Genomic DNA, 23,392 nt, shown 5'->3' with positions numbered 1-23,392 from the left:
GTGTGTGTGTGTGTTTGAGAGAGAGAGAGAGAGAGAGAGAGGTGAGCATGCACATGCGTATTCATACCTCTACTAATACAAACCTATATTCACACAATTAGGTGAAAATCTAAGGAAGACAAAAAATATTAAAGAATTATATACTGTTGAGGACTGGATTTTTAGAGGGTGTCACTACATAATTTAGTAGAAAGAATTTTTATATTCATTGAAAGTTTCATGTGGTAGATACTGCTGGCTGACTACTTAATTCTCCCCTTTGTAAAGGAACTTGATTTTACGCATGGAGGCAACATGTGGAGCTAAAGACCACACTTCCCAGCTTCCTTTGTACTTAATATACCATGTGACTAAGTTCTGGCCAATGAGATATAAGCAGGTGATTTTGGGTAAGTCCTAAGAAGGCTCCTTTAAAGGAGAGTAGTTGGACTTCTACCAATTTGCCTTTTCTGCTGCTTGAAATACAGACATGATGACTAGACCACCATCAGCCATCTTGGACCATGAGGGCACTTGGAGAAGAAGCCAGTGCTAAAGATGGCAGAGCAGAAGACTGGATTCTTAATGACTATGGAGCCATCATAACAGCCTCTGACTGCCCATCTAATTCCTTTATTTGAGAGAAAAATAAACCCTCATGTGTTTAACTCACCATTAGTTTGGGCTTTCTGCAACATGAAGCTAAACCTAACCCTAACTGACATACCTAATAGCCCCTAAACAGTCCCTGGGTAAGAGGAGGCCCTACAAAGGAGGCAATTGATTGTTTGGGGTTACCTGTTCTCACAACTCCCTTCTCTGAGAACTGCCTTCACACACAGTTTTGATTTGATCCATTTGACTCTTCTTCCCTCCAAATGTAAATGCTCTGCACCTGACGAGGCTGGGCTAATTGGTATTTGGAATTGAGCTGCTGAGCACGATTTAGTTAGCAGTGGAACTTGACACAAGTCGTGACAAGACATGCCATCAAGGGCCAGATATGAATTGATGAGTCTTCCAAGAGAGAAGAGTAGAGTGGATATGCAAAGAGGAAACAAGGAGGTGCTCAAGACGGAGTGTGAGCAGGGGACAGAGGCTGGACTGACCATGTGTGTGATCCTAGCTCTTAAATCCCTGCTTCTCCTTCTCTGTGCAGGACCTGGCTGTGTTTTGTTGCCCATTGCTGCTTATATCCCTACAATAACCTCTTCCCTTCTTCTTACTTTAAGTAGATTCCTATTTCCTGGGACTGGCAGAACTTTGAGGGGACAGAGATATTTCTGGATGTGACCCGCATGTTTTGTAACATTTAATTTTATGCCCAGAATTTCACCTTGTGTGGTAGTGAGAAAAATATAAAACTAAGCAACATGAACTGCTTCCAGTGAATATCAGCACATTGAGAAACACATGATAGGAGTGCTATTACTGTAGATTTTATTGTTGATATTTAAAGGTTTATGTAGTTATAAATGTAATTTTTATCACTTTGATGTGTGGATCAAACAAAACATAATAGTAGTATCATATTCTGTGCTTGCTTTGCTATGGATGCACATTAAATTTTGCAACATGACTGATGGAAGCTCTCTAGAGGGTTTGGGTGACAACTGCATCAGACTCCTGAGGTGACTCTGGTTGGTGGTCACCATGCCACCCTTAGAGGATGCTTCACTTCCTTTGTAATTTCAACCCATTACATTTATATGAAGCCTGTTGTTACTACAGCATATCTAGCCATATCAAGGAGCTAACTAAAAAATACTAGGTATCTTTTCTATAATGACTACAAAAACTTAAGTTAAAGCAGAAATGGGGAATAGAAAGATGAAATTTCACACCGTAAAGATTATTAGACATGAGAAAGGGCTTTATAAGGAGAGTGTAGAAGTGCTTCACCTGGAGCCCTCTAATGTTAGACAGACATCTTTTTGAGCTAGTTTAGGAGTAACATTTCTTGGAGGTAGAATATGAATAGTAAGGATGAAAGTGATAGTACACTTACACTGATGTAAGGATTATGATTTGCAAAGCATTTAATGTGTGTTTTCTCATTTCATAATTTCCCTTTTTAGCTCCATCATTTTTAAGAAGGGCAGAGTCAGAGAAGGTCACAGGCACTCTTGGTTATCCATTCTAATTTTTACTTACAGTTTGGGTTTGGCCAGAACTGGAGGGGGCTCTTTGACGGGCGAGGAAGGCTCAGGGATTTTTGCTGACTGTCCATTGAATCTCTCCTGGAAGGAATCAGGCCTGGTCTGGTTGGTGGTCACCATGCCACCCTCAGAGGATGCTTCACTTCCTTTGTCATCTTCAGGCAGGTTGAAGTGGACACGGAGCCCGATCCTTGAGCTGGACCGGGGCTCATTGTGATTCACCAGAACGCCTTCCAGTTTGGGTTTAGGGAGTTGTTCCACGGAAGGAGGCTCTGGGTTGGGTGGGGATGGCTGTTGCTCAATAACAGCCAGGTTGGTGGTAGAGTTGGCTGAGTGAAGAGACCCATTGTTTCTGGGGTCTTCATTTCCTGAAAGGATGATAACAGGACCTGAGATATTAGCCTTACTCAATAAGACTGAGATGGGATTATAACCCTGAGACAGGGCATGTATCCAACCCAGGCGAATGTGCTAATGGAAATGCTTGTCAAAAACAGAAAACACAATCTGGGACATTAAAGAATGGTAAGGATATAGGAAAAAAACAAAAAAAACCCTAAAAAAATCTAAGTACCATTTTGGAAAGAATTTTAGAAGTTTAGGTAAGATCAAGGAGATGTTTTCTTAGGGAGTATAATAAATAACAGCAGGATAACTGGCGTGGTGGTGATAAATGCAATGAGAAATTGAAAACTGGATTCTGTTCAAGAACACTTTCCTCAATAATTCAAAAAATTTTAGGAGAGCCAAGCTAGCTTCATATGAAAAGCAGTAAGAGAGGGTAATATACATTGTCCATACTCATAATCAAAGTCATAGTCTAAACTGTTCCGGCATTGAAAGAGCCCTTACCTCTTACATCTAGCTGTGCAATGCTTGACACTGTGCCATATTTATTGCTTGCAGTACAGGTGAAGCACCCAGAGTCTTCCGCAAATACCTCAGCAATGACCAAAGTACAGATCTCCTCTAAACCCAATAAAGCAGAATGGTTACTGACTTATTTACGGAAATAGAATTATGGAATTTTCTGATATTAGATGGTGATTCTATAAAAGTCAATAGAGGAAGCCGATTATATTAATTGTTTGAAAACATTTAGTCCAATTATTTGATTGAATTGACTGATTAGCAGACTAAATGAGCCAAAGGAAGTAAAATGAATAACTCCATGCAGACAATCAACAAGAGGATTTAATGATAATATAATGTATATTATGGATTTGAAGATTATCTGTTTTTATGTCATCAGTCCAGATGTCAAAAATAGGACCAAGAAACAATAAGCTTAAAAATCACAAAAACAAATTAGGATTTAAAGCAAAAGTAGGTCTGTGTGAAATACCACTCTATTCTTGGTAAGGCATGTGACACACAATTCTGGTCAAGAAGATATTAGGGAAAATCTCCTGGGGAGTTTCTGGGAAAGTTTTTCTTGCCTTTTAAAAGGGGTAAAAGAGAGCGTTTTCCCCTATTTTTGCCTTTGGACGTTGTCATCTGCATGTAATACCTAGAACTGTGGCAGCCGTCTTGGGTATATGAGTAGAACCAGTCTAAGAGGATACTCTGAAGATGACAGAATGGGGGAAAAAAAAAAAGCTTGGCCCCTGATGATCTCTGAGATGCTAAATTAACCAATCTCAATACTACCATTTCTTATGGCATCTTGCTATGTAACAAGATAACAGTTTTCATGTTGCTTAAGCCATTTTTGGTTAGGTCTTGTTTATTTGCTGCCCAAAGAATCCTAAATGATGGAGAGGCAAAGTTTGGTTTTGGTACCTCTCTGTCCTTTCTCTGAGTCTTATGCTTCCTCCTCTCTGTTCCCTTCCCAAACATTTGCACTCTCATCTTTCAGCAACCTGCATTCGGAAAATGATCTGATAAATTCATTCATACTACACTATACCTGCCTGATAAGATATAGTATTCTGTCTCCAAAGGGTATATGCTTTATCCAAGGTGGAAAGAAAAACTCTCTGAACATGAAATTTTAGATCATGGAGCTGGGGCTTGTTTTGAGCAGGGACCCCTTTTGGGTGACTCTGAAATTATTTCGTGTATGAGACTGCCTAGTGAAAAAGCTTGCTTTGGTTGAAAGTATCAAAAGCCTGAAATATTTTCAAAGGGAAAAATGCTTCTCCACTACAAGCAATGCTAGAGCAAGAGCACTCTGGTCTTTACTGTATCCCCAAGGGCCTAGAGTAGGGTTATGCAACATGGATATTCAATGTCTTCATCAAGAATGCCTTTCCATTCAGTTTTCAGAAGCAAGAATTATAATAATGAAATTCCAAACCATCATTCTTACCCATGGGCACAAATACAATCTTATTTTTCAGGGTGATCATAGAGAGGACATTCAGATGTTTATTGCTGTGTTTTGTGAGCAACTTGTATTTTCTAGAGGTAAGAGCTTCCATGTGTCATCTTAATATCCTCCCAACCAAATCTAATAACATCATAAACATTTTATTGATTCTGTGAATTTCAAAATCTGATGCATAACTTTTGAGATACATAGGCTGTGGAATTAGAATTGATAGCATCATGGAAATTGCTCTGCCCAGTTTAAGGAGGTCATGAGTAGGGGCCAATGAAAGAGGGAAAATATTCCTAAGAAACATTCCTCAACAACGCAGAACTAACGGCATTCACATTAGCTATTGAATATATATCCCAAACTTGCACATGCTTGCCTTTCCTTCTCCTCAGTCGTAGCTAGAGTTGGCTTCTATCTTCTTTGTAAAACTTTTTTTCTTGACAACAGTGTAATTTCAATATGTCTATTATATATTTCAAGTCACGGATCACATACGAATGAAATTAAAGTTAAAATGATCTTTACCTGGCTCTGCCATGGATCGAGGTTCTAAAAGAAAAAAAAATTAAAAGATTCTGAGCATTTATTTTACTGAGAGGTGACATTTTTATCAGAAGCTTCCTATAGAAGTATATTTTGCATACTCATGAGTAATTTGACAAGGCTAATCTGTAAATTTTAAGTAAAATGACCTAAGCACCAATGACCTTGACAGGGATAGGATCATTATCACAGAAGGGCAGCAAGAGAGCTGCTAACTAAATGATGTGGCTGTATCTTGGGACATACTTGGGTTCCACTTGGGACACATAAACCTTAGGTGAGGAAAAGTTACTGAATTAGTTGGGATTCAGGATGACTTGCTTTTATTGTACCCATTCAGCCTGACCTGAAAAAGTTTGTGAAGACTAAGAGATCATTCTTGGCTTTGGGCTCTCACATCCTGATATAATGTAGCGTATACCTCCTGCCCTAAGGTTTCTAATATTAAGAGCCTCAGGATAGATGACAGGTTCCTCAGGAACAGTTCTTTGTCTTAAAATTCTTTGGCATTCCTGAAGGTGCCCGCTTGGTACTGAAAACAGGTGCTCAACTACAGTTTATAGAATTGCAGGCACTCAGGGAATAGTTGTTGAATTTAGCTACATTCTTCTACACTGATAGAACTAGTGGAGGTTTTTTGCCTCAGCTTAAATGGTGTTCAGAATATATCATTGTTGCTGCTATTCAGAATATATCATTGTTGTTAAATCTGATAGTAGTTTGATTCATGTATCTATTTTGTGATAGGCAGAAACAAATTAACCAAGAAGCAAATAATTTTCAAAATATTTTACGGCTGAAATGGGTCAAGGTGAAAGCACTGCATGACAAGAAAAGAAGAATTAACAACTTGGATATATAAATAATTCTTACAAGAAAAAGAGTAAAACCTCAGTAAACAATGAACAAAGGATATAATAGGTAATTTTAAAGTAAATTCAAAGACCCAATAAATAAGAAAAAAAAGTTCCTTTCCACATCTCATTAGTGAAAAGCAGATTAAAACAAGTATTCCCATTTGGGACCTATAAAATTAGTGAAGATTTAAAAAATGTTTAATACCCATTGATAGTGAAGGTATAAGACAAAAGAAGTTCCCATATGTTGCTGGTTGTAGTAGAATATAACTGAAACAGCATGTGTCCCAGTTCAACTGGGATGATCTGGTTTATTCCTGGGATCTCTGTGTAATGATTACTAGCACCCTCTGTTACTCCCCAAGGTGTCCCAGGTTAGATGATCAATTATATAATCATCCTAAATTTAGTTCAACCTTTTTGGATGGCATTTTGATGATTTATATTAAAAGCCTAAAACAATGTGAATTTACAGTAGCAATTCTAGTACTCAGATTTATTCATAGATATTCACAAAGATCTTCTCTGTTAACATGCTTTGAAATATAGTTTCTAATAGTAAAAATTTGTGGACAGTCTACATTTTCAACAATAGGAGATTAAGTAAATATGAAATTGATTGTAGCAACTTATTTTTAAAAGTAAAAAAGTTCTATATCTATTAATATGGAGAGATATTCATGAAATGTTGAGTGAAAAAATCAATTTACAAAAAAAAATTATTTTTATTTAAAGAAAATATATGCATGGAAAAATTTTTGGAGAATATATACCAAAATATTAATAGGGTTTAGTTTGGTGGAGTATAAGTGTTTTTTATTTTATTCTTTTTATTACATTTTAATTAGTTGTTAAAAGTTAAAAAAATAAATGTATACAATAAATCTATAAAAATTATCAGAAAAATAATTTTAAAGCACCAACTTACTTTTCTGTAAAATTCTAAAATCTGGAGAATCTTCTATCAAGGTCCCTTCTCTATACCACTCAACTTTAGGAGATGGAGCTCCTTTTACTCTGCATTCAAAGACAACTAGCTGACCCTCAGAGGCTGATAAATTTTGTAACATCTGTAATGAGAAGAATATTGTTAGAACCAAAAAGTATATATTTTTGGAATCTACTCCCAGTGCTGAATTTTCGAAAAAGATACCATTGCCTCCATATTTGGATTTTCTCCAAATCTTGTACATTTCCAACAGCTTCAATTCTGTGGATGTACATTGAATCTATTTTTTAAAAATTAATTAATTTATTTATTTATTTTGGCTGCATTGGGTCTTCCTTGCTGCGCACAGGCTTTCTCTAGTTGCGGCGAGCGGGGGCTATTCTTCACTGCGGTGCGCGGGCTTCTCACTGTGGTTACTTCTCTTGTTGCAGAGCACAGGCTCCAGTAGTTATGGCCCGTGGGCTCCAGAGCATGGGCTCAGTAGTTGTGGTGCACGGGCCCAGTTGTTCCGCGGCATGTGGGATCTTCCTGGACCAGGGCTCGAACCTGTGTCCCCTGCATTGGCAGGCGGATTCCCAACCACTGGACCACCAGGGAAGTCCCTGAATCTATTTTTGAAGACAGAATCATCTGAGTGCATAGGAAGCTTTTTCCTCACTAACTTCTTCCTTTTCCTCTCTGTTGCAGTGCCAGAAAAATTTATTGAATACTAGGTGAAACATTTTGAGGGTTTGCAAAAATACTAATATTTGGTTAAGTAATTCTGCTTCCTTTAAGAAAATGCCCAAGTAGAGTTTGGTTTTCAGAAACAATAACAATTTAAAAAATCTGCAGTGAATATCTACTAGGTGTATTCAGTATGGGAGTAATGTATTTTTTTCCACACAAGACTGTTCTACTAGGTGGACTATCTCTGTGGCCTAAGTAAGTGACTATTTTCTTGGCTTTGCCTTGCCTACTTTCTATAGTCCTGGAAATTGACGTTTGTTTTGCTATTTTCTTTTCCTTATGTGTTCTTTACAGGATAGCCTCAATGTCTGTTGAGGGAGGTAAACAATGACAATCTCTATAAAATCATAGTCACATGTGGAGTCTTAGGTCATGGTAAAATATGTCATAATTTTGTGAAGGCATTGTTAAATGCTCTTTCACGCTTCCCCCCAAAAAAGTTCACAAAAATTACTTTCCATTGTAAAATATCGGTATATTCTATGATAGACGCTATGGGAGAATGGAACTCACATTTTCCTTTCACAACTTGTCTTTCACTCATCAAGATTTGTGAGCTTAAAGTCACACATTCGTTTGTATAGTTGGTACTTCATTTGATTATGAAATGCTCCTTTGGCATATATGTGGGCACATTTTTATTTTTAATATAGGCCTAAAGATGATAAACATGGAAAGGTTATGATTAACTTTCTCTACAAGCTCTATCATCAACAAATGCTGCAAGGCTTTCCCATTATTACAATTTTGGGGTCTGTATTTAGGAAATATTGGCTCTTGCTTTGGAGAAGGGGAAGGCCAGTAGTTTTTTTGCTTTTGTCATTTACTCTTATAAATATCTTGTGATTGTTTATAGCTCTTAACAATATACGATATTTTGTGCTTAGACCTATCATATTTATGGCATTTATCTTAGGAATACTGGGGTGGGTTTAACCACATGGCTTTAGCTGTAGTAGGAGACTTTTACCTCAGAAGGATGTGTTAGTTGATATTGTGACAGCCAGGGGGCACTATAGTTCAGAGTTAGTGTTTTGTTCTTTTTTTGCATTCCCAAATTTGTTTGCTGAAGGAATTCAGGATGTGATTTTCACAGAGTGGTTTCTGAAGTAATAAGGAACTAGTTGATTAAAAACCTGGTTATTTCTTGTCTACCCCAAAACAATAGCTTCTAGTGACAAAAATGGAATGTTCTCAGTAAGCAGGGAGCATCAATGAGTCTTGGGTGCTCCTGGCAAGCTGGTGAATATGCCCTCCACCCTGACATCTGAGCAAATTCTGTGCTAAGATGGTAGTTTTGGGGGCCCATTGAAAACTTTAATGGCAGTCAGACATCCCCCTGGGATTCATACATAATGGAGTTTCGTTCCTTCTTGAGGCAAACAAATTAGAAAACCAAAGCAAAAAAAAGTGGTGGTGGCAGAAGAGATTGAATGAATAAAATATGGCACATTTAAAAAATGGATGTAGGGCTTCCTTGGTGGTGCAGTGGTTGAGAGTCTGCCTGACGATGCAGGGGACACGGGTTCGTGCCCCGGTCCGGGAAGATCCCACATGCCGCGGAGCAGCTGGGCCCGTGAGCCATGGCCGCTGAGCCTGCGTGTCCGGAGCTGGTGCTCCGCAACGGGAGAGGCCACAGTGGTGAGAGGCCCGTGTACTGTAAAAAAATAATAATAATAATAAATAAAAAATGGATGTGAGCAGAATGAGGTCAGTCTACATTCTGACATGGCTTGAGGTTCAGATATATGAACCAATTCTCAATCTGCAGAGGTTACACAAGGTCCTGCTTGGAAAAGGACCTCCTTGAGAGAATATGTTACAGTTGAGACCAACATTAGTTGGTTGTAATTATTCACTTGAAATTGAAGGCCAAGACCTGTGTTCTATTGGAGAGTCCAGCCAGATACCTGAGATACTGTAGTTCTAGAATATGCCAGCTAAGGGACTGTGATATGAGATGGAGGTTCATTCCAGTGTGACACATCATCAATACTCAGTAAAGGAGTTGCCAGGGGTCATCTTACAAGGCACTTAGAAAAGGTTGTTGAAGGTCATAATTTGAAGGACAATGATAGTTGTTATTGCTGAAAACTGTGCTTTTCTACAAAAGTCTCATAAGAAGAAATCGGCTCACATTGCTGCCCATCCGGTCCAAACCAGTTACACCATTTGAACATAGTTTAGATGGGGCCATGTTCAACACAGCAGTAGGTCTTAGGCTGTTACTAATGGCACATTGTGTAAGACTTGATCATATTTATCTTGACTTCACTGAAGATGAATAAGACATGAAACATTCCCCAACTAGCAAAGATTAAGTTAGTCTTAACTAGGAATTATGGATCTGAACTGAAGCCCCTATAATGAAAAGTCTGCAACCTCCTGCAGTAAACAGTATCCAAAGTGCAAATCTGTCTTGTGTGTCATCACCGTACTGATCATCCAGGAAGACATTCTTTGTAGGATGACTTGACAACACAGAGACTTGAGAAGCATGTCTTCCATGGCCGTTTGACATAGGATTTTTTCTCTACTCCTAACAACACTCTGAAGCCATAAAGTGATAAAAGCAATAATTCCTTCTTAGCTGAAATGGAAGCAGTTCACCACAGAATAAATATAACTATGTTCCTGCTTTGTGCCAAGCTCTGTGCCAGATGCTGTAAATGTGAGTTGAAAGGACACAGTTCCTGCTTAGTAGACCTATACCCACAGATATAATGCAGGGACATCCTTGAGAAAAGGTGTCTCCCTTATTGGTTAAAAGATGTCAGCTGTAAGGTTCATATTGTCACTTTATTTTTTTAAATCCAGTTGCTATTTTTGCACCTTGGGAGATGCTGGAAGTGAATGTTATAGTGCTTTTAGACTGGAGTTGGATCAGAGCAGTTTTTACTGATAAAGAACCGTTTGATTGAAGACCTTTTTGCCCCTATATTGTGACAGATGCCCAGTACAACAGTTGAGTCAGAGAAGTCTCTGGAATTGTCAGGTTGTGGAGAGGGGCCCATGTAATCTTCAGGAATCTAGAGCCAACCACTGTACCTGTCATTTCAGGGTTTCCTGCCTCAGCTATTATATAATGATGTGCCATTCTTGAAATTCTCACTTCCCCTGCCCCCTTGCACTCTTCAAATTACTGCTGAAGCAGCTGGAGCCAGGGCTGCAGCCTTGAAAGCCTGCCAGAGCAGCTGTTGTTGGAGGGGGAGCAGTGATAGGAGTAAGATTCTAATTTGATCATCTACCTCCCTTCACACTCAAGGAGTGTGAGCACTGTTTTCCCCCCATAAACAGAGTGAAAGTGTTTTTGATACTGTATAGAGGATGGAGGATAGTCTATCTCCATAAAATATTTTTAAAATATAGGTAGAGCAGTGAATTAGCATATGGGACCCCAAGCTTCTTTCAAACTCTACCACTGTTTTGCTGGGCAACCCTCATTTTCATTTTAACCTTCTTTAAAAAGAAGATAATACCAGTACTTCCCTATCACCAAAGGAGTTACAAGGAGTTAAATAAAACTCTGCTCTCTAATCGTTGCTTTCAAAAAAATGGCTTCTTGCCATTATTGGCAGAGAAATGCTTTGTTGGGCAGTATAGAAAGTGAGTCATAGGGATTGGAATGCCAGAAGTCCCTAAAGAAGTAAATAGAGCAAGGAATAACCTGAACAAACATATGCCAATGATCAGTTATCAAGGCCTCTGCCACGTGATTACCATCATCAGTGGCTCTGACTCAGAAATTTTCTAATGTCACTGGCAGTGACGATGACCTCAATCCTACCCTCACTCATGGAAACTAATGCAAGCACAGCATTGCTGATAAGTCCCTCTGGAATCTGAGCCACAGCCTATGCTAGTGCCCTACGTCTGAACAACCCTGATCCCATTTATGGAGGCAAAAGCACACTTCCTGAGGGCTGAGAAAGCCTCACCAGAGTTTGAGTCCCTGTACTAGGGACTTGGTGTTTTCCCACCATGGATCTAATGTTTTTGGAGATTTATCTAATTAACAACATATACTAATGACTAATTCTTTTCCCTATTTTTATTTATCAAAGGCATATATGTATCTGCAAATCAGAGCATCTAATTAGAGGGAGGTAATCAGTCACCACACAAAAGCAGCTAAACTTGAGGTTAACCAGTCCATGAAAATTAAATGTAAAGAATAGGTTTTAAAGTCCTATTAGGCTTTTCAGAATAATAAAAATGGCTTTGGACCTATTATAACCATTATGGACTCCTATCAAGATATTAGAGATAGCCTTTGAGGCACTTGGGAGAGACAGAAAACTAAACATCTTTATTATTGTGCTAAATGTTGTGCCAGAGGCATGTACCAGGTGATGTAGATGCAGGGAAGACAGAGCACCCCAAAATATTTGAAAGTGTGGAGGGAGATAAGGACACCTCTTTGCTGTCTAGCTGGGCAGATGGTGGTGAGGAGAAGAGTGGAGGAGATGTTAGTTTGGGACTGGGTATAAATTATTCTGTGATTTAGTTGCCTTTGAAGACTCGGCATTGCCTGACAAAGGGTGTGACAAATAAGCACAACAAATTAAAGTGTCCTGATTTCTCGGCATTTAAAGCTCTGTTTTAAGGCTAGGTGACTTAGCAGTGAACCAAGAGACACTTAGGGGTAGCTCTTTTAGCTATATTACACACACACACGCACGCGCCCATGCACACACACACACAGGTCCACTTATAACTCTTCTTCCAAGTCTGGTATTCACCAAATCACAACATGTTGCTTTCCTGCTTCAAGTCTTTGAGAATAGCAAAACTTAAATTCTGAAAGCGGTTACAAGAAACAAACCTGAAAAATTGAGAGGCATCTTGTTTCACATAAGAATGTTTGCCAACTTGATACGGCTATGGATAAACATGTCTCACTCTTAGACTCTGCTTGATTTTGGAAAACCATCTTGGATGAGCTGATATGGTGGAACGTCGCTAAAATGGATGTTTCTGTGGAAGTTGTGAATTTAGCAATTCTTTTAGGATCAGTACTCATTGGAAAAGACGTCTTTTTTTTTTTTTTTGCCATTTTGCTCTATAACATGATTTCTCAGCCCCAGGACTAATTGACAATTTGGGCTGGATAATTCTGTGTTGCAGGAGGCTATCATCCCGTGTATTGCAGGATGTTTAACAGTATCTCTGGATGCCAGCCCCCTGTTGTGAAAATCAAAAAAAATGTCTCCAGACATTGCCAAATGTCCTCTGAGGGACAGAATTAACCCTGATTGAGAACCATTCCTCTAAATCATACTTCTGAGTGGATAAAATTTCTTTGGGCTTAGGTTTGGTATTCATACAAACAATAAACTGTAAATCCAGGCATAGACTCCATCCATGTGGTTTTCATAATACCAAAACAAATCCAATATGACTCAGTTTTGCACCTTTGAGTTTATTGTCCTGGGCAACATATAAACTAAGTCTATGTTATATAAGGGAAAGAACAGTAGACAGAATTGGGACAACTTGTTTCTAGTCCTGATTCTGCCACTTGCTAGTTCTGTGACATTGGATACATTGTTTGATCTCTCTGGCCCTCCCTTGGTTTTTCATTTGTAAATGAAAGTGCCTGAGTAAAATTTCCAGTTCTAAATACAAAGATTATGAGACTCAGAATTTGATGCCACCACAGTAGTTGATACCATGGATTAGAAAAAGAAAGCTCTTTGTTCTAGAGTGAGGCTTTGTATTAAGCTTCTTAAGAGCATGTAACTCCATCTCCTTGAACACCAAAGACATCCAGAGAAACCCTTGGATAGTAAGTGCCTAGAAGCGTATCACCTGACCCCTAGGTGTGGCTACTGTGTTTAAAAGCAATAGGATGGCCATAGAGATCAATGTGATGAGTGGGGATGACCTTTCCCTTATTATACAAACTAATATTAGAAATCTGCAACTTGGAGTGACATGGTAACAGCTACCACAAAACCCCAAGTCCTGTCCTGTACTTATTATAAGAGACCAAAATCCTGAGATAAAATCAGTGAATTTTGAATCCTACAACTTTGTTTGGGTATTGTGGTGTGTTTAAAGCCATGACAGAAAGAAGTTATATTTTGATTACCTTTGTAAACACAGGAGCTGCAATGATAGGTTTTCCATCCAATCCTTGCAGATAGTTGGGAGGGCTCTGACACTGTTAGAAGGGAACCAACAATAGATTCATTGTCACTGGGATTATCAGATAGGTAGGTAGACAGATGATAGGTAGGTATAACACAGCTAAAGAATTTGGTGTATGAAATTAATCTAAAACCAAAGACTGACAGTTTTCTAAGTCTATGAATTACAGACATCAAATTTCATGCTGAACTGATTGTATTTCTTTCTAGGTCATGGTGGCCGTAAATACATACTGGCCATCCCCACCACCTCACATATAGAGCTATGTAATTAACCCTAACCCCCTGAAGAGGTTCCATAGACCCCTGAGGCTCCACAGATCAGTTTTCAAACTACTGAATTAGAACTAAAATGCGACCCCTCTGCATTACTAAATGGGTCAGATAAGTACTTTAAAAATTTTTTTAAAGGTTGGAGATCTTTTTATACATCAATATTTATATTTAAATATATCAATAACACATTACAAGTATGTTTATATTAGTATGATTTCATATTTTTAAAGTATATACATAATATACATTTATAGATATGCATAGAAAATGCCTGGAACTATCTGCTAGAAATTATTAACAGGAGGTACCTCTGAAGAGTGGGGGCAGAGGAGTCGAACCTTGACTAAAGTTTTTACTTAATATACTTTCTGTATTTTAAAAATATTTTTACAATAAGCATCACTCTTGTCATCATCATCATCATCATTGTTAACTTGAAGGATGAGAGACTTTGAGGATTTCTAAAAATTAATTTCATGGTTGCTCTATCTTAGAAAGTAGAATTTTTTTTTAATAACTCCATGAAACTGAGTTTCATGATACAGAGTGTCTTGGGCCAGTGTGAGAGCTGGCAGCTCATTGTCTATGTAGTCAATGCCCTTCATAAAGCTGGAATATCAGAGACTAATTTGTAGAGTTTCTTTTGCTATGAAATTTGCCTATGAAGTTAGAGAATATGTTCCCAAAGCTAGGGGAACTACTGATATCATACATCAGAAGTACAAAGTGATTATCCTGACTACAGAAGTGTGTTGCCCAAGGTCATTATGAAGTTGCAACAGAGGGGAACATGATCATGCCATACAAGATGGTCATGGTCACAGTGCCTGCCTGTCACAATCCATGGCACTTGTGTTTCACTTAGACTCTTGTACCTGCTGAATGGTTGACACACTGGGCTGGGCCACCACATGCTGGGCTTGGGGTACTGCTGAAGGAATGGCTGCAGAAGTAGTGGGAGGGGATGACACCTCATTTGGCTTCTGGATTCTGAGAAGTGATTAAAATATAGATTATAAAACAGACCTATCATTGTTGTGAAAATCCTTTCAGCAAAGCTTTCAGAAATGCTTACAGAAATCTTTGTTCAACAATATTACACAAACATTTACTGAGGGCTTTGCTACACACTTTGTTAGGCAGCGTAAACAGGAAGATCATAAGACACCAGTTCTGTCCTTGAGTTAGCTGCTGTCAGCAGAGCTGGGGACTCAAGCATATTCTCAGCTAACTGAGATTCAAGACAAGTGCTATGACAGAGCATGTGCAGAAAATTTTTTGAGATTTGTTTTGGTTTTGCCCTCTGTGTTTTCCCTCCCCCTCCTATTTCAAGTAGGAGGCCAGACTTTGTAAATCTTTGCTTCTGGGATTTTGGCATGGCAATAAGCAGAAATAGCCTGAGTCAATGAGCTCTTCAGGCTTACACAAATTAAATTAAAGAGATTGCTTGAAGGGCAAGGGAGCCAGAAAGTATTCTTGAAAAGGCTGCAGAGGGTAGATTATTTCAGTTTTGTTGTGGGGAAGAGAGAGGTCCAGGGATCTTGCCAGAGAACCTAACAAGAGGGGATGACAACCCCTCGATTAAAGGCTCCCAATCTTGCTAAAGATATCAGTACCCAAATATATCAGGAAGAAACAAAGCACTAGACTTGAAGCGGCTTTGAGATCTGGGACATGGGCCTCTCACCCATAACCTGTGGGGATAGATGACCAATGACAGGATGGGCTTCCCTTTTGTCTAGATGTTACCTCTCTCTGCCTCAGCTTTCTCATCTCTAAAATGAGGAAATAATAATTCTTACCTCATAGGGTTTTTGTGAGGGTTAAATAAGGTAATTCATGTAAGATGCTTAGAGCAGTGTTTAATATCAAACTATATATCTACATCTCTGTATCTGCTATATCCCAGGAATCTTTGCACAAATTTGGAGGGGGAAAGGGACACCCAATAATGACTGATTGAATTTTTTCCCAGAGCCAGGTAGGATGGAGTCTCAGAAGCAGAATCATTTGATGATGTAGAGGCTATCAGTGTTCCTGAAGCATCTGTTTTCTTCTTCTACAATATTAGAATCCCTGATTTCTTTACATAGCTACTCCAAATAAAGATTGCATTTCCCAACCCTCATTGAAGCTAGCTGTGGCCACATGCCTACTTTCTGGTCATGGGATATGAAGGATAGTAATGTATGTAATTTAAGAGAGACGACCTTAAAAGGGGAGTAGGGTATGTCCTTTATTCCTTTCAGTCTAAGAAGATGAGGCCACATCTTAGAATGAGGTGAAGCAGAAAGCTGGAAGTAGACTGGAACTCAGTGGAATATAGAGCTGTTTTACCAGCCAAATTCATATTTTTATGTAAAGGAGAAAAATATTTGTCTTATTTAAGTTACTGTTATTTGGGGTCACTATTACACACAACTGGAGCTAAATCCTAACTACTACAAGTAGATTTAAAGAAAATGAACAAATGAGATATTTCTTGCTTATTTAAGTTTGTATATCAAATTCATACCCATTAGGCTCAAATTCATACCCATGTTATGAGAGCCTTGAGGAAGGAGCGATGTATGTGCAATGGCAGAGGAGCTTATTATAGAACTTGACTGGGCTTTGGAGGAGAAATAAGAGTTTGCCAGGCAGAGAAGATAGGGCATTCCTAGCAAAGTGAACAGCTTGAACGAAGGGGTGAAAAGGAACCGCACATTGTTTGAGTGAGATGGCAGCCATGTAGAGAGCCTGAGGTGGGGGATTGGAGGAGGAGAGGCAGGAAAGCCTGGTTGATACTCTATTGAATAAAGCTTTGTATGCCCATGTTGAGATTTTTTTAAATGTTGTTTATTTTGTGTTTCATTTTTTATTTTCCCATAGGTAATAATTTTTTTAAGTCGGGAAAATGATAAGATCATAATTATCTTTTAACTGGCTGTATGTAGTTTGGAGACTGTAAAAGAGAAAAAGGTTGGAGTATCTATAAGGAGGGGACTGGCATAAAGAGACAGGAAAGAAGAGGAACTGAACTGAAGCCATGAGAATGATAAGGAAGAGAGTTAAAGGGAGAAATCATTTACTCTGGTTATGAATTTTCATATGTGCACAAAAGCTAAAAGCAAATTATCATTCCAAAGTAGGCATACCCCCCAAATTTTGAAGAATAAGCCATGATTTCTGCCCTTAAGAGCTTGCCTTCTGTAGGAGAGGAAAGAATATGCAAATTCAGTTATCGACTCCTTAACCTGTCTTCCAGACATTGCCCATGTTTCAGGTGGTCTCAAGGGATGGCTGTTGTGTCTGTTTCTCGTTTCCATGCCTTCTGTCCACAGTCTCCTCTTCCCGAAATACCCTTTCCTCCCTTGTTCGGGGGTGTCCACCTGCTGCTCTTTTAAGACGCGGCTCAAGGTCACCAACTCTGTGAAGCCTTTCCTGATCTCTCTTTCCCTCCCCAGCCAATAAAGAGCCCTTTGTGCCAAGTCCTTAAACCCTGCACATGGTTATATCATAGTCTATTACACTTTATTACTCTTACTGTCTATGTGTGGTATACATCTTTTGCTATACTTGCTATACACATATTTCCCTCTCCTAGACTGTGAGCCTCTTGAAGGCAGGAAGCATCTGATTTTTCTTAGTACCCAGTGCATCTAGTGAAGTTCCTGGTGTAGAGGAGGTGCTTAGCCAATGGTTGTGGAAAGTAATGTAACTTTGTTCAGTACCCAATACAATCGTTTAGCAAAAAGGCTATGTCTTGCCCAGATCACTCATACATATAATTTTTGTTCACCAGATTGTGTGTTATTTTGAATACTATTATTTAGTTAGAAAACATGAATTTTTTTTAACCACTGAGTTATTTGTTTTTTACTCTTTACATATAAGTATGATGATATTTCATAGGTGATACTTCATTTTTAAAATATTGGGAATATTAAAATTAATCTTTTAAGCAGCAACAAGCAAGAGAAATAGCATTTTCTCCAAACCCACCCCAATCTTTTTTTTTTTTTGAGGTCAAACCATGGAGCCCCCCTCTTCAAGTTCTACTAAACAATTAACAGCTTTCTCAGGACCTGAGGATGCTAAATAAGATAGAAAATTGGAATTACCGATTCATTTCGTCCTTGTTAGGGTCCCCTTCTGAGTCAGAAGAAGAAACCCCTGGAAAAATAAAAATAAGACATGTAATTTAAAAAAAAATTTCTTTAAAAAAAAAATATATATATTTATTTATTTATTTTTATTTAGTTGTGCTGGGTCTTAGTTGTGGCTCGCGGGCTCCTTAGTTGTGGCATGGAAACTCTTAGTTGCGGCATGCATGTGGGATCTAGTTCCCTGACCAGGGATCAAACCCACGCCCCCTGCATTGGGAGTGCGGAGTCCTAACCACTGCACCACCAGGGAAGTCCCCTAAAAAAAAATTTCTTAAACTGGTTCCTAGGCATTTGAAGACCTATAGAATTTTAGACCTAGAAATAATCTCAGTGATTCCCTAAACTAACACCTAGTTTACAGATGAGGAACTAGATCCTTAGTAGTTGAAGTACTTGCTCAGGTCACATGGCTAGTTAGTGACAGAGTTCAAATTAACTGGCCCAAATTCCACGTGTTCTTGTATATAAAACACCTGCTGATGCCTTTAGACTAACAGAGCAGTCTTTGCAGACATTCTGTGGTGTCCATAAATCCTCTTGCTCTTGGCCTACATAGATTAAATAAAAGAAGGGATTACATTAGATTCCAAATGTTGTAGGTGTAGGTGGATGCTCTTCCGTCCAGTCCTAATATTAACAAGTCACATTTCATCTTGGGAGTGGGGGTGTTTGAAGCTCTGTTACCACAACTTTTTAAAAATCAGCAATCCAATCTCAGCACTGTTAGCAGAGCTTTGATCCTGGCTTTGCTTCTCAAGATAGTGTATTCCAGGAAGATATCACACAGCTAAATCTGGAGGTATTTATTGTACTCCAAAAATTTGAGGATGAAAACATGTAACACACTTCTATTCATATATTATTCATTGTTATTATCATTATTCATTCATCTATTCAATAAAAGTTTATTAAATAACCACTATGTACTTGGTACTACATAAGATATTGGAGATATAAAGAATGAGACAGTTCCAGCCTTTATACCATAATAATACAATATTTAAGTGCTAAAAGCAAGGCATACACAAGGTATTAGAGATGATAAAAGTACTAAAGAATGGCTCCCAGGGCTTCTCTGGTGGTGCAGTGGTTAAGAATCCACCTGCCAGTGCAGGGGACACAGGTTTGAGCCCTGGTCTGGGATGATCCCACATGCCGCAGAGCAACTAAGCCTGTGTGCCACAACTACTGAGCCTGCTCTCTAGAGCCCGCGAGCGACAACTACTGAGCCCGTGTGCCTAGAGCCGGTGCTCCTCAACAAGAGAAGCCACCGCAATTGGCAGCCCGTGCACCTCAACAAAGAGTAGCCCCCGCTAGCCGCAACTAGAGAAAGCCCGCTAGCCGCAACGAAAACCCAACTCAGCCAAAAATAAATAAATAAATAAAATTAAAAAAAAAGAATGTCTCCCAGAAAAAACTCAGAGGATGAGATAAATAGGGACAAAAACTGAGGTCAATATACAGGTACATAAACTGATTTTTTCCCTAAAATTAGTCATCTAAGTTTGGTCCTGATATAAATGTCTTTCCAAGGCTCCCAAATGGTCTCCCTGCTTCTGCTCCTTTTGGTATATTTTCAACCAGGAGCTAGAGTGGCCCTGTTAAAAACTAAGTCCGATCATGTCACATCTCTGCCTAGAATCCCCCAGAACTTCCCATCTCCTTCAGAGTAAAAGCCAGGTCCTTGCAGTGACCCGTGAGGACCTACATGATCTTCTCACCTGCTTCCTCCCACCTTCACCCCATCTTGAACTTCTGACCTCAACTGCTCATCTCTGTACCCTAAGACAGACACACTCCCTCTTCTGGGCCACTGCACTTACTGATTTCTCTGCCTAGAATGTTTTTCCCTTGAATATCTATCCTTGTGGCTCACTCCCTCAGTTCCTTCAGGTCTTCATTTATATGTCACCTGGTGAGTGAAGTCTTGTACATCTGCCTGTACACACACACACATGCATGCAAACACACATGCCGCATATATACATACACATACTTCCTATCCCTTTTCCTTGCTTTCTATTTCTTTCATATGCTCATATATGCTGTAAGATAATAGAAAACATATATTTTGGTCTCTGCCCCTGGTTCCTGGCACAGAGCTTCTAAAACCCTTATAATTCCCTAAGTGATGAACACTTAGGAGCATCTATTATTCTAATATTTGTCTTTGACCAGGTCCCTGACACAGGGCTCCTAAAACTCTAATAAATTCCTAAGTGATGAGAGCACTGGGAGCATCCTTTGTTCTAATGAGGCGACTCGGGAGGGCTCCTGGGTGCGGGCTGGTCACCCGAAAACCAAGCCATAATTTGAAGCTTGGAATTTTCAGCCCCACACCTCATACTCCAGAGAAGGTAGAAGGGCAGGAAATGGAGTTAATAGTTGATCATGCCTGTGTGAGGACACCTCCATAAAATTCTAATAGTATGGGGTTTGGAGAGCTTCTAGGTTGGTGAACATAAGCACACTGGGAGGGTGACACACCCCAACTCCACGGGGTCAGAGCTCCTGTGCTCAGGACCCTCCCACCTCGCCCTATGTATCTCTTCATCTGGCTGTTCATCTATATCCTTTATCATACCCTGTAGTAAACCGGTAAACATAAATTAAGTGTTTCCCTGAGTTCTGTGAGTGACCCTGGCAAATTAATTGAACCTGAAGAGGGGTTTGTGAGAACCTACAATTTGTAGCCAAGTCAGACAGAAGTTGTGGGTAACCTGGGCACCTACTGCGTGTGATTGGCATCTGAAGCGGGTGGGGGTGAGCAGTCTTGTGGGACTGAGCCCTTAACTTGTTGGATCTGACACCACCTCCAGGTAGATGGGTCAGAATTGAGTTAAACTGTAGGAAACCAAATTGGTGCCGTGAAGAATTGCTTCTTGCTGGTGTGGGAACCGCCTCCCCCATGAGACACAGACACATTGAAATTGATGATCAGAATCATTTCATGTACCTAACATTATATATTTGATTTATCTCATTTATTTTCTGTCTCTCCTATTACAATGTAAATGCCATCTATCCAAGAACCTAGGGATTTTTGTCTGTTTGCTCACTGCTGTTATCCCCATTGAAGAGTGTGTGGTAGAGCAGGCCCTCAATAAATACTTATTTATTATAACCGTATATCTTACTAGTAAGTGCCATGCTCCAAGAGTATTTTGCTTTACCTTCTATGTAAATCTCAGCAGAAGTTGAATCTGTCCCATAGATGTTAGAAGCAAAGCAGGAATAGCGTCCTGTGTCCTCTTCAAAGGCTTCAGCAATGGTCAGTGAGTGCAGATTTCCTGCCTGGATGATATGAATGTCTGGGGAATTTTCAAGCTCCTTGCCTTCACAGTACCACCTGCAAGGAAGAATATTGGCATGACTGAAATGTGAGAATTAATAACATAAATGGCTCCAGATATTCCCTGAGAAGAAAACTGTGGCAAACTTAGAGTCAAAACATTAAACAATCCATTATTATGGTATAATTTGGTTGTAACTATGAGAAGGAATGGCAGGATTCACAGTGACACTTTCTTCAGGAAATTAGAAAGTGGCTCCTGTTAAGAATGATACAACTGAAAGAAAAAATTGAAGTGATGCAGCCGCAAGCCAATGAATGCCAAGGAACGCCACCACCAGAAGCTAGAAAAGACAAGGAAGGAGCCTTCTCAGAGTCTCAGAGGGAGCACGGCCCTGCTGATACTTTGATTCTGGACTCCTAGCCTCCAGAAGTGTGAGACAGTAAATTTCTGTTGTGTAAGCCATCAAGTTTGTGGTACTTTGTCATAGTAGCCCTAGGAAACTAAAACAGGGGGCAGGAAATAAGATATAGTCATGTTGTTTGCATGTGCATAAGGAAAACTGGAAAGAATGGAATGAAAATCAAAGTGGCTTCCTATTGGGGTGAGGGGAAACAAGATGGATGAAGACAGATGGGGTGAGGTGTCTCAGTGTACCCCTTTTTATAATTGTTTTCATTTTTAAAGTAATAATTATTAATCAACATCATATTAGAAAGTAATTAGGTGGAGATGTTACCATTATTCAATGTCAAAAATTAAGGAGTCCTGGCAATTGTTAATCTTTATTGTAATTTGAGATCTAACCACTCAGTGCTTGAACCCCTCCCTCCCACCATTTATAAAGCAAGATTCTAAAGCACATTTAAGAAAACTCACCTATTCAACAGCTTCCCAAGAGTTAAGCTTTTCTCTGCTGTTCCATAAATATGTCATATTCACCCCTACATTCAAGCCTCTGCTCATGTTTTTCTCTCTAGCTGAGATTCTCTTCCTCACCTTTCAGCTACTGCAAATATAACTCATCCATCAGTTTGGCTCAGGTATCACCTCCTACTTAAAGCACCTTTTACCATCAATTCTCAATGATTGTTACTTTACCATTTTTGTTTAAACTATACTGTGTCATGCAAGGCTTGATTATATACTGTCTTTTTTTTAATTAGTTTCTGCTTTATAATCTTTTTTTTAAATAGCTCTTTATTGGAGTATAATTGCTTCACAATACCATGTTTGTTTCTGCTGCACAACAAAGCGAATCAGCCATATGCATACACATGTCCCCATATCCCCTCCCTCTAGGTCATCGAAAATCACTGAGCCCATCTCCCCTTATACTGTCTTTTATAATTCTCTATTTAGGGGAATCTGTCTGGTCTCACCAATTTCACTAAATTGTAAGTTCTTTGAAGGTAGGGACGGTGGCTTACAAGCTCATGCAGCATCCACACTGCCTAGTACAGTTTTCTATACACTTTCTCCTTTGGCCATTATCTCATCCCTTAGTTTCAATTATCACCTCTACTTGGGATAACATTCAAACCTGCCTCCCAGCTCTGACTTCTGGATCCCTTCTCCCATCATTCTCCCTTTACTGTGTTGCAACCACATTGGTCTTTTTTCTATTCTGTGAACACATTAAGCTACTCTCCATATTAGGATTTTTGTACTTCCTGAAATCCTTGTCCCTCAGTCTTTATAAAAATAGGCCCTTCTCATCAGTCAGGCCTCAGTTCAAATGTCACCTCCTTGGAGAGGCCATCCCTGATCCTCTTCCTAATGTAGCTTCTTTATCTTCACACACTATCACATTATCCTCTTGTGTTATCTTCATAGCACTTATTATTATATGAAATTGTCTTATATGATTGCTGACTTTGTTATTATTTGCTCCCCCTACTATATTATAAAGTCCACGAGAGGACCTTGTCAGTCTTACCGATATAATCCCACACTTACAGCAGCATCCTGGCACATAGTAGGT

At 39.2% G+C, this 23,392-nt stretch overlaps 1 protein-coding gene across 2 annotated transcripts in view; it reads right to left on the bottom strand.

Moving 5' to 3' along the window:
* The window catches only part of MYPN (myopalladin), a gene marked incomplete at both ends in the record, with an annotated part of 66,118 nt that overhangs the window by 29,639 nt on the left and 13,087 nt on the right, over positions 1-23,392 (bottom strand). For both annotated transcript variants that reach the window (XM_079717707.1, XM_079717708.1), the window contains 8 exons: positions 2,134-2,506; positions 2,991-3,107; positions 4,987-5,010; positions 6,790-6,931; positions 13,634-13,705; positions 14,843-14,957; positions 18,071-18,122; positions 21,289-21,464. In XM_079717707.1, coding sequence (XP_079573833.1) covers positions 2,134-2,506; positions 2,991-3,107; positions 4,987-5,010; positions 6,790-6,931; positions 13,634-13,705; positions 14,843-14,957; positions 18,071-18,122; positions 21,289-21,464 — 1,071 coding nt within the window. The remainder of the gene's footprint in view (positions 1-2,133; positions 2,507-2,990; positions 3,108-4,986; positions 5,011-6,789; positions 6,932-13,633; positions 13,706-14,842; positions 14,958-18,070; positions 18,123-21,288; positions 21,465-23,392) is intronic.

This window comes from Hyperoodon ampullatus (genome assembly GCF_949752795.1).
Source record: "Hyperoodon ampullatus genome assembly, chromosome: 1".
NCBI classification, from domain to species: domain Eukaryota; kingdom Metazoa; phylum Chordata; class Mammalia; order Artiodactyla; family Ziphiidae; genus Hyperoodon; species Hyperoodon ampullatus.
The sequence above is the reverse complement of the archived record's forward strand: the minus strand, read 5'-3'. Positions and strand labels throughout refer to the sequence as shown.